The sequence below is a fragment of the Narcine bancroftii genome, chromosome 5 (assembly GCF_036971445.1).
Source record: "Narcine bancroftii isolate sNarBan1 chromosome 5, sNarBan1.hap1, whole genome shotgun sequence".
NCBI classification, from domain to species: domain Eukaryota; kingdom Metazoa; phylum Chordata; class Chondrichthyes; order Torpediniformes; family Narcinidae; genus Narcine; species Narcine bancroftii.
In genome coordinates this window covers 79,375,991-79,392,349 of record NC_091473.1, presented here as the reverse complement: position 1 = coordinate 79,392,349, position 16,359 = coordinate 79,375,991, and the positions used below count along the sequence as shown (strand labels likewise).

At 39.6% G+C, this 16,359-nt stretch overlaps 1 protein-coding gene across 5 annotated transcripts in view; it reads left to right on the top strand.

The window, feature by feature from the left end:
• gpsm2 (G protein signaling modulator 2) overlaps nt 1–16,359 on the top strand; it is a 118,116-nt gene that overhangs the window by 53,347 nt on the left and 48,410 nt on the right. For all 5 annotated transcript variants that reach the window (XM_069937969.1, XM_069937967.1, XM_069937965.1 and 2 more), the window contains 4 exons: nt 3,026–3,247; nt 6,810–6,945; nt 8,548–8,690; nt 12,418–12,541. In XM_069937969.1, coding sequence (XP_069794070.1) covers nt 3,026–3,247; nt 6,810–6,945; nt 8,548–8,690; nt 12,418–12,541 — 625 coding nt within the window. The remainder of the gene's footprint in view (nt 1–3,025; nt 3,248–6,809; nt 6,946–8,547; nt 8,691–12,417; nt 12,542–16,359) is intronic.

Here is a 16,359-nt window from a genome sequence, read left to right as displayed (position 1 = left end):
GACCATGAGAGAGATTCAAGACTCTTTTGTCACATAATAAAACAGTAAATGTGATAATACACAAAATTTCCTTTAGGCAAGGATTTGTCATCAACAGAAATTACCTGACACGCCTTACAGTCAGATAAAGAGAAGAGTTGTTCCCCCACCCCGAACCCGAGTTAGAGTGTTTGTGGATTAGCCTCCAATGGTTCGGATATCTGCTACCCCTTCAGCTAATCTGGAGCCAGTCTCCAGCAGTCCACACCTTGGTGTGAGTCTATTGACCACAGTTCTCTGTGGGGTTACTCACCTTGAGTAACCAACGGTCTGCTGCCTATGTGTTTTTCAGCCTCCAAATCCCTCATTGGTCCACTGCCCAGAGGGTCATCTCTGCTTCTTCTCAAACAGGAGGGGCTCATCTCCCTGTTTTCTGGTGCCTTGCATCAGACCTCTGCTTCCCTGGAGTGTGCAGACTTGCATGGCTGTTGCCAAGCACAGATGCCACCATCTTGGGCCCTGGCTCTGCAGTCGCAGGATTTTAAAAATAAATCACTGTTGGTTCCTTTAACAGACTGTTTAAAGCCTGGACAGCGGCAACGGCAATCAAACTGGGCGAATGGAGCCCGTAGGGGAGGGTTACATCTCTGCTTCCTGCTTTGCATGGGTCTGCAGCAGCATAGCTGTTGTATCAGCATGGCCTTTTTTTTTGTTACCATTATTGCTTAGCCTCACTTTCTTCATTTGCTTGGAAGTGTCCAATGATATTAATGACCTTTAGCAGCACATCTGATGGTATATTCGCTTTGGGTAGGGATGGGAGCTGCAAAGAGGACAATACACTTTTGGCGCCTACTGCTAAATGACCTTTACAGGAGTTTCTATACCGCATAAAGTTGGTGAATGAACAGTCATGTGTGAATAGACCACTCTTGACAACCAACTACTTATTTTTAAAAAAATGTGGGTACCACATGTGTGTGAAAAATGGTTGAAAGTGATTAAACTCTCACCATTCTGTGAAAAATGATGGAATGCGTATGTAGATTAGAGCTTGAGAGTAAACAGTACTAGCTAGTGGGCCCCTTCTTATCTCGAGCCCCAAGGATGCAAGAATCTGGTTCAGGCTGGTAGTCTACAGCTAGTACTGCGCTTGTTTAATAGAGACATGAATATTAACTTAGACGCCCCTAAGGAAGGAATTAACTAATTAACCTGGATTGATGGAAGGGAGAAGGAGAATGTTGTAATGTACTGAGATTCTGATTGGAAGAAGGTAAATGAAGGTGGGGTGATGTTGAGTGCGGGACTGTACAAAGGAGTGATGATTCTGAACCTCTGGTGTGTCTCTGGAGTAGTGATTGTGAACACTTTATATTTCACATGTGGGTAACCAAAGTTAGCTAATCACAGCCAGATTAAGCAATTACTGCATCATGACCAAAACTGCAATTGCAGTGCCCATTTAACTCAGCAGGGTACACCTGAAGATGTGGGTTAATGTGTAATGGAATAATAGCACCTAAGACAGTAAACTAGTCATTGGACGTCTAAGAAATTACCCAATAGTACTTTGTGTGTGTCTTGGTTTTTGGTGTCAAAATAATATTAAGTGTTGCTAGTTTAACTGTGTCTAAGCTGCAAAGGTTTGAACTCCAATAGCTGAAATAGATCTGAATTAAACACAACACTATTAAATGACTAACTAATAAAGTATGTTGTAAAAGATTGATTTTCTGGTCTTGATTTGCTCTTGGTTTTCTCCATTTGAATCGGTCAGAAATATGTGTAAACAAAACATTAACTAAAATTTAACGAAAATTAAACTTTCTCTTAAATCTAGTAAATTTGATTGCTTAATGGGTACCAGATGAGCTGCAGATGAAAGTTATCTGGTTCAGACCAAAAGATTTTAAGCAAATTTTTTTTGTTTTTTGTCTAAAATTTACCTTTCCTACCTTGCTTGGGAGAAGTGGGTGGGTTGTTTTGCACTTGCATATTTAAACACACAAGTAAGTGAAACTTGCTTCTCCAAGCTATTGAGAAATGCATTCTTTTTTAAAATAAGATGGCATGTACCTCCCCACAAGTACACAAATTCTGTCTGTTGAGATAACTTGATTAATAGTAGTATTGACAATATTTTTGTGGCTTCTCTAGCTTACTGCCTTATCCATTTATGACCTGGAATATAAAAAGAGATGAAGATCCAAGCATGTGATAATTTTATTTCTTTAGAGTATTTACGTCTATCCATAGATTTTACTTCAGTGAAATTCACCAGATTATCAGTGTGTTCAAAGTCTTTCAGTTTTCCGCTGTCCTTTTAAATAGAATTTACAGAACTAAAATGGTTCCAACTGGTCAATGTACCAATCTCCATCAGCAAGTTCCACTCCAGACAGAATGTGTCTCCGACAAGCTGTATCATCTGTTGCCTTTTTGTAAACAACAATCCATTAGTGAAGTCTCTTGGGCACTCTCCAAAGCTTTTGCAAAGGCTCTGAGGCCCTGACATGTCTAGCATTAGCAGAGCTCCAGTATTTTAAATAATATCTGTTTTAAAGTGTTTGTATGTGACCTACATTAAAACTCCTGCCCCAATTTATCTCCCAAAAACATATCTATATTCTGTCACACATTGATTACATTATGATTTTCCAAATAAACTATTAATGATTGATTCTAGTATTTTTTTAACAAATGGATATTGGAATAATTTCTCTGGCTCACTCTCTATTTTTAATATAGTGTCACATTAGCAGTTTTCCAATTTACTGGTTGTTCTCTAGAAACTTGGGATTTTTTGAAAATTATGATTAATGCATTCACTATATCAACATGTATTCTTTTGGATTTTTGGATCTTGGGGTGCAAATATCAGTTTAAATCATCTCCCCAGTCTCACTATATCAGGACTTTTTTTAAAATCCCTTTCCTTTAATTACTTAAACATAGAAATCTAGTTTGTTTACATTTCTTGTCAATTCATTACTTCTTGAGTAGTTGCATTATAAAATTAATTGCTTTCATTTTCTTTTTGCAGAATGGAAGCTTCCTGCTTGGAGCTTGCCTTAGAAGGCGAACGACTCTGTAAAGCAGGGGACTGTCGAGCTGGTGTATCGTTTTTTGAAGCAGCAGTTCAGGTTGGAACAGAGGATCTGAAAACTCTCAGTGCCATCTACAGTCAACTTGGAAATGCTTATTTTTATTTGCATGATTATTCAAAAGCTCTAGAGTACCACCATCATGACTTGACACTAGCAAGGTAAGTAAGAACCCTGTATAGATGACACTTTCCTTTTTCTAATGTATCCTAATTTCAGAGTATCATCTTCCAAAGCGTGAGCAGTGATATCCCAAATTTCGATCTCTCTAATCCAGCAAATCAAACTCTGTGGCTGTTACTTTGTAGTTTTAATTTGTTTATAGAACAGATGAGCATTTTGCATTAAGACTTTCATAATGATGAATAATAAAGCATTTACTGTATAATGATACACAATCTTAGAGATAGAAAATTGTATTTAAAGAGATACACAATCTTAGAGATAGAAAATTGTATTTAAAGAGATACACAATCTTAGAGATAGAAAATTGTATTTAAAGAGATACACAATCTTAGAGATAGAAAATTGTATTTAAAGAGATACACAATCTTAGAGATAAGAAAATTGTATTTAAAGAGATACACAATCTTGGAGATAAGAAAATTGTATTTAAAGAGATACACAATCTTAGAGATAGAAAATTGTATTTAAAGAGATACACAATCTTAGAGATAAGAAAATTGTATTTAAAGAGATACACAATCTTAGAGATAAGAAAATTGTATTTAAAGAGATACACAATCTTGGAGATAAGAAAATTGTATTTAAAGAGATACACAATCTTGGAGATAAGAAAATTGTATTCAAAGAGATACACAATCTTGGAGATAAGAAAATTGTATTCAAAGAGATACACAATCTTGGAGATAAGAAAATTGTATTCAAAGAGATACACAATCTTGGAGATAAGAAAATTGTATTCAAAGAGATACACAATCTTGGAGATAAGAAAATTGTATTCAAAGAGATACACAATCTTGGAGATAAGAAAATTGTATTCAAAGAGATACACAATCTTGGAGATAAGAAAATTGTATTCAAAGAGATACACAATCTTGGAGATAAGAAAATTGTATTCAAAGAGATACACAATCTTGGAGATAAGAAAATTGTATTCAAAGAGATACACAATCTTGGAGATAAGAAAATTGTATTCAAAGAGATACACAATCTTGGAGATAAGAAAATTGTATTCAAAGAGATACACAATCTTGGAGATAAGAAAATTGTATTCAAAGAGATACACAATCTTGGAGATAAGAAAATTGTATTCAAAGAGATACACAATCTTGGAGATAAGAAAATTGTATTCAAAGAGATACACAATCTTGGAGATAAGAAAATTGTATTCAAAGAGATACACAATCTTGGAGATAAGAAAATTGTATTCAAAGAGATACACAATCTTGGAGATAAGAAAATTGTATTCAAAGAGATACACAATCTTGGAGATAAGAAAATTGTATTTAAAGAGATACACAATCTTGGAGATAAGAAAATTGTATTCAGAGATACACAATCTTGGAGATAAGAAAATTGTATTCAGAGATACACAATCTTAGAGATAAGAAAATTGTATTTAAAGAGATACACAATCTTAGAGATAAGAAAATTGTATTCAGAGATACACAATCTTAGAGATAAGAAAATTGTATTTAAAGAGATACACAATCTTAGAGATAAGAAAATTCAAAAAACTGTTTCTCGTGCTCACATTCTCTTCACATCTTGTAGAATAAGCAAGCAGTTAGCCTGGGTGGATAATAAGGCATATTACATCATAGTCACTATGGTAATAGTTCTCTTAACGAGACAGGCACAAAATTAATGAAAGCACTTTTATTGGAACAATGTTCTTTTGATTTGACATTATTCCATTATTCAGTTAGGTTTAAGATCATGGTCAGAAGTATCTCCAACTTAGTTTTCCTCAAAAGCCTAAAGTGCATCTTTTGTAGATGAGACAACCAGATGCCAGACAAAGAGCAAAACAAGCTGGTAAGCAAGGAATCCATTCTGAAGTTGTGGTAGATAATTGAAAACCTCTTAAATAGCAGGCAGACACTCCTTGATCAGATGAACTGGATGAATGTGCAACCTTAGTCAGAGGTGCCACGGCTGCTTCTGCTTGGCTGCCTTCTAAAGTCCATGTCTTTATAATCTTATCAGTAATTAAATTAACTCTCTGCTTTCCAAAGTGCCAAACTGAAGTGAGGGTGATGTGTTTCAGAATCTGTTTTTTTTTAAATTAAAAAAAAAACCCAACCTACATTGCTGCTTTAATCCAGCAGCAAATTCCAGATCTGAGAGGGATTGGTTTCTTTTGTTACCATGCAGTATTTGACACCAAGAAGCCCTGAAATCCATGGGAATTGCTCATAGAAACTTTTTGGTAGCATCTGATGGAGATGGTTAAGTTCATTCAGGTCAGAGACACATTTTACTGCAAGGGTCACCAGTCCATCCATTTTTGATCGTTTCTTTAACTTTCTTCACCATATTAGAGTTGGAAATGATCCCTACATGATGATAATTCTTATTTGCATTTCTTCAGAGAATTCTGTAGACAAGGAGATAGTGATAAATGCCTAAAGCATATACCACACAGGTGGAGAGCTGGGAAGGAATGGAGTTGGTCTTCCATTTGGCATTCCCTGCATTTCTCACATTAATCACCAAAAACCTAATTAATGAATTAGAAGCTGGTTATCCTGTATAAACAACTCGCTCTTGAGTTGTACCTTGAAGTCTGTCGTGGAATATATTTCATGCTCAGAGGTACATTTCTAACAATGCCACTTGATGTTACACCATTCACTACCACAATGTTCCCTTCCTCCCTCCATCACCTGTTCCCTTGAGCTAGATTGAACAATTTAAATTCCCCAAAAAATCTTTCTCACCATAACTAAGTATTTCTACTGCTGATAAGCATAAGACCAGCATTAACATTGAAACACTGCCATCTTCCACTTTTAAATCATATCACACTGATTTAGGAATATGATGGCTAAATTTTGATCAAAATCTTGTAACCTCCCATAGTATTCATTTCAGGTTGTAGCTGCACCATGGTTCATTGGTTTAGGAAGGCAGATCTCCACCTTCTTGCTCTCTTGGAAAATTGTGATGGATAATAAATATTAACCTTGTTACATCCCCAGATATAATGTATTTTTATATTTTAAAAAAAAGATGATTTTCTGTTAGTTGTAGCAGTGTGCAGAATATACAAAGTCCTCCTCCACATAGCCCAATTTAACAAGTCCCATTTGTCAATCCCTCCCCACTCCACCAACCACTGTAAAATTCTTTTTAACATTTTCATTCAGATGTTGAAATCCATGTTGACCCATCCTTTAGAGCTCTGCATTTGTGCTTATAGTTTACCTGACAATGCACAACAGAGAGTTCCAGCAATGAATGGATCACATTTAGATGTACCAAACTAAATTACTATAGGGCACCCAATTCCTTGAATACATTCCAGCAAGGTTTTGGTTCTATTTTCTCCACCAAGGTGATTTAAAAGAAAAACAAGAAAGTAGATGCAGTTATTTTGTTTACTGAAATTTTTCTACAAAATTACACAACTTTGTGTCATGGATTGTCTTTCAATATTAGTTGTACTATTTCAGAGGTTGAAATGAGCACAAACTAGTGCAATGCAGAAAATGTTGACAGTTTCATGATTTAATTTATTATTTGCTAAATTTTCAGAACAATTGGCGATCGACTGGGAGAAGCTAAAGCTAGTGGCAACCTTGGCAACACTTTTAAGGTTTTGGGGCGTTTTGATGAAGCTATAGTTTGCTGCCAAAGACATCTAGATATTTCTAGAGAACTCTGTGATAAGGTAGTCATCATTAAATAATTTAATATACCTAATCATTTATTTTTCTGTGCCATTTTAAGAAACGATATTAACATTTAAATAGTTTATGCCAATCAAGTGTTAAGATGTGACTTGTTTATAGGGCTGTTGAAAATTTAAAAGAAATGGTAGAGATCAAGTAATGATTATCACCAGTATTTTAGAGGAAGATTTGTGTTCAGATGAATTAATTGCTTATTGTCATTACTTTGTGCAAACAATAAATGGATTTAGCCATACACTGCAGTGAACTACTGTGGAACAGATAAAATCATTTTGCACATTCTAACCCTCCTACAGTAAAACTGTTTATTTGATATGCTCAGTACTTTAGGTGATTCTAGACAAGCAGATTTTCCAGTCAACTATATGTTATTTGTTTATACTCCAGCACCCTTTCAATTTTCTTTTATTTGGATATGACACAGCAGATTGATACATTTTTCAGTGAACCAGATTAGTTTCATGGGAGTGCAAGACCTGGAGTCCGAATGAAGAATGCAGAGCAAGATCCTGATACTTTAGAATTCCTGAAGAGTCAGATAATGACGTGTTTGATTTTTTTTTTAACTGAACTAGGCCTGTTTTGTTCTCCAGGGAGGTGCTCAAAAAGTGATCAAACTTGCTTCAAAAAAGGCAGAACTGTTAGATGTCCTAACATGAACTTGTAAAATGCAAATTAACACAAAATAAAATAATGGCATGTAAAAAAGACATACTCATAGGGGCAGATTAGGTTCATCTCAGGGATTTAAAGATTGAAGATGGGAACATAGCAAGTAGCTAAATTTTATTACTCAAATTCCATAAATAAGTGGTTTAATTTTGGAATGGTTAAACTGCATATATAACATAAAAAGGGTCTATTTTGTTCTGGACTAACTTGCCAGAGGAAATATATACTCTTGATTTTTTAAATTCTTTTTTATTTATTTAATTACATGCTACAGTTGCATAACCTACTGTATTCAAGGAAAAATTAGTTTAATCCACTAATTGGCTCCATTCTATTTGGTGAATGAGTGCTGCTGCTTTATTAAAGATCTTGCGATTTAAAATGTTTTCCTTTTTTAAGTATGAAGGATGAGTGGCTGGAAAATAATTTGTACATTCGTCATAATTTTCTAATTGACTGTTAAGAATTATGCACTTTTCTGTGCCAATGAAGGAAAAGTTAAGAGCATTTTCTGAATTTCTGAGGTGGTCCAATTTATGGCATCATATTTTTTTTTTAATTTGTGATTGGTCAGGTTACTGGAGTCACTAAAACAATGTAAAACATTTATTTCTGCTGCCTTGAAACTTGTTTGTACTATTCAAAATCAATAAAATTGGCTAATCTACAAGATGTGTTCTAAAAATTATTTCCAGATGCAGAATTCATATTTAATATTTCTATTGGGGCAATCCAAGGAGTCAACAATTTGGCTCTTTTGGGAATTCTTCACTCAAACATTATTCATGATTGGACACATGCATGACCTTTATATGTTTAATAATTATTGGGTGGGTGCCTTTTCCCTGCCCTGATAGCTCTTTACTGCATTCCCTTCAATACTCTTGTGTATTTTTATGAATGAACAGGGAGGTGAGGCAAGAGCACTTTACAACCTTGGCAATGCCTACCATGCTAATGGCAAAACCCTGGCTTGTGCAAGAGCACAAGACCCAGGCAACTTTCCAGAAGAAGTTATGGTGGTTTTGCAAAAAGCTTCAGAATACTACGAGTAAGTAACTTCTTCATAGAATTTTAAAGGTCAGTAATCTGTCATTTAGTTCAATTTACCCTTCCTATTTTAACTGAATGAATTGTCCCATAATTTCATTGTCCTCCATTGTACAACATTTTACATTTTAAAATACTCATTTTTTTCCCCATAAACTTGTGACAATGATGGAAATTATTTCCTTCTGTGCTGGGAGAAGGAAAATGATGAAATACAGGTAGTCAATTTTTTTTCCTGCTGTTATGACAAGAAGCCAAGCCAAAATATTTGGGAACCACAATCCAAAGAAGGTGAGCAGCTGAACAAAATTGATATCGGTAAGATTGCAGGAGAAAGTAATAGCACTGAAAATCACTAATGCTCAGATCCTGATAATTTTCATACCATAGTAGTTGAGGAAATGACTGGAGAAATTGTGGATACATATTTTCATATTTCTATAAATTCTGGATAATTTATTTCAGATTTTTAGAAGGTGACAAATATAACTCTATCATTCTTAAGAAAAGAGAGAAAACATGAAACTGCAGCCAAGCTAGCAATTGAGTAGTGGAGAATTTGCACAGCTATTATAAAGGGGGAGATGACATCCTTTATAATATCAATGGGCTTCGACATAATATGACCTTGGTTTTGGATAAGATCCAAATGTAATTTGTTTAAATTTGCTGATAGCTGTGAAATTGGAGGGATTAATTAAGGAGGCAAAGATGTCAGGATGACATGAGAGCAGATTACACTAATGGGCAAACTTATGGAATATGTCATATGATGTGGTGGGGGAAAAAATGTGTGGTATACTTTAAATATTATGAAATTACCGTAAATATGTGTATATAATGCAAAACAATTTGTACCAAAATTCGAGCTCAAAGTAGGGGGTCGCATTATACATGAGGTTATTATTTTAACAATTTTTTTCTGCCAGGTTTAACGATCAGTAAGATTATCAGCAGCTGCCGACATTGACTGATTGACCACGTGGTTTTGTTTACATTGGTGGTACATGGTGTAAGGTAAAACATCATGAGATGGGAATGTGTAGGGAGTTACCCTGTACAAGGCTGTAACAAGAAGGGGAGGTGTCCTTGTACTCCTGTTAGGTAAAACATCATGAGATGGGAATGTACAGGGCTGTAACAAGATGTGAATGCATCCTTGTACTTACAAGATAAGAGAGACATTGATGGATTGAGAGGCAGGAAGCTAGCAGGGAAAGGATAGCAACAGTTTTAGTCATTGGACAAGTAATGATATGATGATGTTCTAAGCACATATCCAAGGGTATAAAAAAATCACCATTTTGCTGATAACGGCAGAATGCATTCTCCGACTAACATGGTTGGTCGCAAGTGTTACAATCCGGTAATAAAGAACAAAGAACCCTGATTTCGACTCAGCCTGGTGTTTGTCTCACTCATTCATGAACAAAGCAGACCTAACAATGGTCACATGAAACCAAGATTTTTTAAAAAAGACACCGTTTATCTACATATGTAGTTATCTACGATTAACTACATAAGTAGAAACTCGTAACAAATCCATTAACCTTTGAAGTACATGATAAAGAGAGGTAATTACATTAATGTCGCTTCTATAAACATGTTGAACTGGAAAATAATAATTATTCTAGATATATGTATTTTGCTGTTCTAATTTCTATCCATGGTGTATTCTCCTGGAGCGTAGAGAAAACGCAGTGCTTATGTTGCATCATTTAAGCTGAAAGTGATCAAGAATGCAGAAAGCAATAAAGACTGTGCAGCCTCTATGTTACTGAGAGTAACGTCAGGCTTTGAAGGAAGCAGAAATTAGAGATAGCTGAATTGCCCACAACCAAACGTGCTCGTAGGGGAAAGCAGGCCCTGTATCCAGATCTGGAGAAGGCACTGGTTGACTAGGTAGAAAGCCAGAGAAAGGATGGCTACATTGTCACCTATTTCCATATCCAGCTTCAAGCTAGGAAACTGCAGAAAGATCGCAAATATGGAGTGAGTGGCACATTCAAGGTGTCAGATGGTTGGTGTCAGATGTTTATGAAGAGGCATTCCCTGGCCATACGACAGAGAACCAAGATATCATCGAAGCTTCCCAGTGACTTAGATGACAAGATAATTAGGTTTCACGAATTTGTGATTAAGTTAAGGAAAGAGCATGACTTTGATATGAATAATATTGGCAATATGGATGAAATTCCCTTGTGTTTTGATATGTCTGGTAACAGAACTATTGATAAAGTGGGTAGTAAGATGGTTTATGTAAGGACGACAGGCCATGAAAGGACCCATTTCACCGTAGTTTTGTGCTGCTTAGCTGATGGGTCCAAGTTACAGCCAATGGTGATCTTTAAGCGTAAGACCATTCCAAAAGGAGATAAGTTCCCACCAGATGGTGTCAAACTATGGTTGGAGAAGGTGTGCAATAGAAGACCTGGATCTCTTTTAAAGACCCTCCCCCCACCCCCATCAATGTTAGTGTGGGACCAGTTTCAAGCTCCTCTGACAGAACCAGTAAAGAATCAGCTCAATCAATTCAAGACACACCAAGCTGTTATTCCTGGTGGCTTGACAAGTGTACTGCAACTCCTTGATGTTGTGCTTAATAAGCCATTTAAGGACCATGTCAGAAAAGACTGGATTTCCTGGATGGCCTCAGACCAAGTGGAGAAAACAGCAGGGGGAAATTTCAAGAAACCAGGCCTATCCACTATTGTTTCCTGAGTGAAGCAGGCCTGGGATTCACTTCTAAGCAATATGGTCTCCCTGAGTTTTTTAAAGACCAGCGGAATCAGCAACAAAATGGATGGGACTGAAGATGATGTTTTATGGGACGATGCAAGTACCACCACAGCTTCAGACTATGAACATGAATCTGAAGATGAAATAACAGACATAACAGGCTGGGACACAGATGAGAAGATCAACAGAGAAGAATGGGAGGTCCTTTTCAGAGCATCTGATGATGATGAATCTGATTTTGAAGGATTTTAAAATAAATAATGTTTTTATTTTTATTTACGTATATATTTTGAACTTCTTTTGAACAATAAATTGATTATATTTTCTATGATCTTTTTGTAATTTCATTCAGTACAACATCACTTTTCTCCCACAATGCAGTGCAGTAATGGTGGCTGCCATTTGAAACATCCTGTCAAAGGGGCACTTCCATGATGATTTTGGACCAATAAAAGGGGGGTGGGGGGGGTCATATTATACATGGGGGTAAAATTTTTCTCCATTTTTCCCCTCAAAAATGGGGGTGTCGCATTATACTGAACACATTATATTACGCATATTTACGGTAAGTGTTGATATGTAAACCAACCTGGGTGTCCTTGTACACCAGTCATTGAAAGCAAACTTGTATGTGCCAAGCAGTTAAGGTTGACAGTGTGCTGGTCTTTATAGCACGAGGTTTTAAGAGGGTACTTAATTGAAACTCCGAAATGTTATGACCAAGCCCGGTAGACTGGATGTGGGAAGATTGATTGTCTTGAATGAAAGTGTCATAGTTTCCAGATCATATGCGCTGTTTTCAAGTGTTCTTTTGGAGTCAGATGTACAAATATATTCTGATAACAGCTGAATTTCATACCAAGCAAACATTAAATAAATGGATATGTTAATTTGAAATGTCAGTTATTTATAACACAAAGACGTCATTGCATTTCTTGTGTACAATGTTCTAATGACCATTGTTGAATCTGTAACAATTTTATTCATAGGACAAACTTGGCAATAGTTAAAGATCTTGGAGACAGGGCAGCCCAAGGACGGGCTTATGGGAATCTAGGAAATACATATTATCTTTTGGGGAACTTCAAAAAAGCAGTGAGATCCCATCAAGAGGTAAGGGAAATCAACTGTTCTCAAGGTTTAATTTCATTTATTGTTATGTATTAATAAAAATGTAATATACATTATGTACTTCAACTTCTGTCTGCTATAAAGCAAAGAGTCGCCATTGCCCAGTGCCCCAAATAATGAGAAGCAAAAAAGAGTCCCTTCAGAGATGCTGAGTGCCCATAGTTTCATCTCCAGCACTCCTGCAGCCTCTGCAGCAGCACAGACTCCTGTTCAAAAGATTGGAGGCCTGAGCTCTAGGTCTAAACCTCTGATAGGATCAGGAAGCCTTCAGGAGCCCTTCTTGACCTCAGCACCCTCTTGAATCCTGCTGCTGATGCCAGTTTTTTTTAAAAACTGTTTTATTAACACAAATACATAAAGTTAATCAAACAACTACAAATAATGAAACACAATAACTATGCATCTATATTAAAACGTTGCCTTCCCTATTGAAAATGGAATGCACACCTCAGGGTGCCCAGCTCTCATGAAACCCCTCCATGGCTTCCGTGGACAATGCATGTTGGTTCAAAGGACACCCAGGCGCAAACGTAATGTCTGGTCAAAGACCTTGTAATCCGTGCACAGAATGGCCACCAGTTCTTCAACAGGTTGAGGTCTTTCTTTGGCAGCAGGTCCACAACAGCTCTCTGCCACGAGAGGGGAATCTCTCCAGTGCCCAAGCTCTCACCCAGGACACATGCATAGTTCTCCCCCAGGACATCCCAAAAAGCCTGGAGGAGCTTTACCGTCAAGCTGGGGGACTTGCAGCTCCAGAGCTGGTCTAGGGACAGCTCAACCAGTGCCAGGGAAGCTTCCAACTGTTCAACTGCCTCCAGATCTACTTTTGGCAGACCCTCCCATAGAACTCTGCATGCATCCCCATTGGATAGGTCCAATGAGTAGAAGGCTCCATGAAAAGAGTGGGCAGTTAGATGGATTTCTGCCTAATATGTGATGGAGGAGCCGCTATCAGACAACAGCTCCACCATCTGCTTCCGTATTTCCTGGCTCTTCTCCAACAAGAAGGTGAAGGGGGAAGCACGATCCAAGCCATGGAGTATTTGGATCTATACACCTTGTGACTGCTTGAGCAGGTGCTCTTGCCACAGGAGTGTATCCCCAGGGAGCAGACTGAGATGAGAATCCAAGTCGAGCACCTCTCTCAAGCTGCCCAATCTCAAAATTCTTGCCCTTGGTCGACCCCCTGGTGTACTCCTGACACAGCATATGAATGTGGGCCTTGCCCACATCCCACCACAGCTGCAGAGAGCAAAATTCCTTCTCTGCTTCTTCTAAGAAGTCCAGAACTCCCTGAACAAATCCTGGAATTGGTTGTCCTCCAAGTGCCAGTACGTGGACCCCACCCGTGGGCAGGATGGTGTGAACTCCATCCAGATGGGATGGTGATCCGAGCACGACACCAGCCACATGGAGGCCACTGACACTGGGGAGATGTACACTTGAGGAAAAGTACAAGCGGCCATTGCAAGAGCTGCCTACTGCGGACCACCTTGAGAAGGCACCAGAGTCGGGGTGAAGATCTTGCCAGACGTCCACTAAATCAAAGCAGCCCACAAGCTGCTTCAACTTCTTCACCGGCTCCAGGTAGCGCTGGAGATCAGAACAGTTGTCCGCCTTGAGGGTGCATTTGAAATTTCCCCCCACTCAGATCGATGGAGCTCAGCAGAGTGGGCACCTGGTGGAACAATCATGCCTGTGCCATGCCAGGCCTGAGTGTAAACACATTGATGAGATGCAGCAATACACCATCCAGGTGCACGGTGAGGCAGAGCATGTGGCCTAAAACCAGGCTCTGGACTTTCACGATCTCTGGCTGGAAATTTGGGGCCAAAAAGATCGCCAACCCACTGGAGGTGGAGCTGAGGTGACTCATGTCGACCCCTCCATGTCACTCCAGGAGTCAGGTAGACTCGTCTCTTGGAATGGTATGGGTTTCCTGTAGGAAGCTCATCACATACCTCCCATTTCTGAGGACAGAGAGATTGTTGAACCTGTGGAGAGTGCCCCTTCTGCCATTCACATTGAGACTTGCAATGGTGAAATCCATGGCTAAATCCCAGTGCCAGTCCCCTTTCTGGTGGAAGCGGAACCACTCCTTACCTTACACCCCCACCCCCCAAGAAGGAGTGAGGCTGTTTTGTCGTTTTTGGAACTGTGAAGTGCTAGAACCACCTCGCGACCTGCTGGCCTCAGGAAAGGAGCCACTCTTTAACCTGATATCCTGCATCAAGTTGTCCAGGAATGTCTTCAGCTTTTGCCATTCATTCCCAGTTATGGCTTCACACTTCCCTTTCCTCCTGAGGACAGTGTGAAGGGACTTCACCAGCCTTGGGACGTTGGTCCAGTGCAGGAAGCAAGTTTGGGTCGAAGTTTTACATCCATGGAGTTCACAATGAACTCTTTTATTTCCTCCACAGGGATCAGTGGGTCCTTGCTGGTGGGGAGGGGGATGTTCACTATCTTGCTGTCCATTGAATCCCCCTCTGCAGAGTCTCCGACCACCTCCGCCCCCTGAGTATGCTCCGTGACAAGTTCACCTTCCTCACACTACAGCAGGGACCAAGTCCACCTCCTCCTTTGTTCCAGCAGGAGCAGTGGTGGAGGGGCTGCCCAGAGACATCTGGGAATCCAAGGCCTGCTGGGGTCGGCACTGTGGGACTACTCCTCGCCTCCAGAGCAGGGTCCACAGGTGAACTCAGTTACTCAGGCTCTAGGGGTTTTTCGGAGCAGGGGTCTGCTCCAAGGAGGCACCTTTTTCCCAAATGTGGGTAGGGCATTCCAGAGATGCCCTACACTCTGAGCCAGGGATAATGCAACTTTCTCTCTGAAGGGTATCACTTTCACCAACCCATGCACTTCCTACCACAGGGGGCTTATCAGAGTTCGAGGCTGTGTCCACACTACAGACTGAGGATTCTCCCTCACAGTGAGGCCCACCCCCACGGACGGCCTCTGCCCCACAGTGCCATCCCCTGCCCCCGAAGAGTGAGAGATATTAGCTCGTTTTGAAACCAGAGGAAAATGCAGACTCAGGCCCTACCAACGCAGCGGCCCTATTCTTCAGTGCCCCATCTGCTCCCCAAGCTCCAGCTTATCTACGGTGTTTGTCAATCCATCCTTCAGGGCAGGGATGGGCCCAGGCATCACTTTGTTGGGGGGGGGGGGGATGGTTCTCGGTACTTTTGCTATGCCCCTTCCTACCATGTACACACCCGTCCTTATTCTCCCTGTGCTGCACGCAGCCCTGGGTTCCCCCACCACAGCTGCAGGGGAAAGGGTTGGTGGTGTAGCAGTACCAGAGATGGAGGTTGCACCCTGGGAAGTGGGACACATGCCAGTGTGGACGCTCTGTGCCACAGTATATCTGGTAATCACAGCCTTTATATTTAATCCTCAATGTTCCCCTATCGTGCCATCTGCATGAACAGCTGGCGCTTGAATAAAATGACATGGAGGAGGGATGGTCGTTGAATCTTGTCTGATTGGGGTGATGTCTGATCTCACTTGCCCGAGGAGAGTGAGGTGGGGAAGGAGGACCTCACTGGTGAGGTCACCCATTGTGATGCTCCTGCTTGGGGCCTGCCTCACCAGTTCATCAGACCCACCTTGGTCTTCTCAGGATGTACAGTCACTTTTGTACCTTCCTGAGAAGTGAGAAGATGTGTGTCCATGATAGCTCACTAGTTAAGTGAACTCCAAGGAACTTGGTGCTCTCCACTTTCTCCACTACAGAGTTGTTGATGTATAGTGGAGGACAGTTGGTCCCTAGTCCTCATGAAATCCAAAGTCATTTCCTT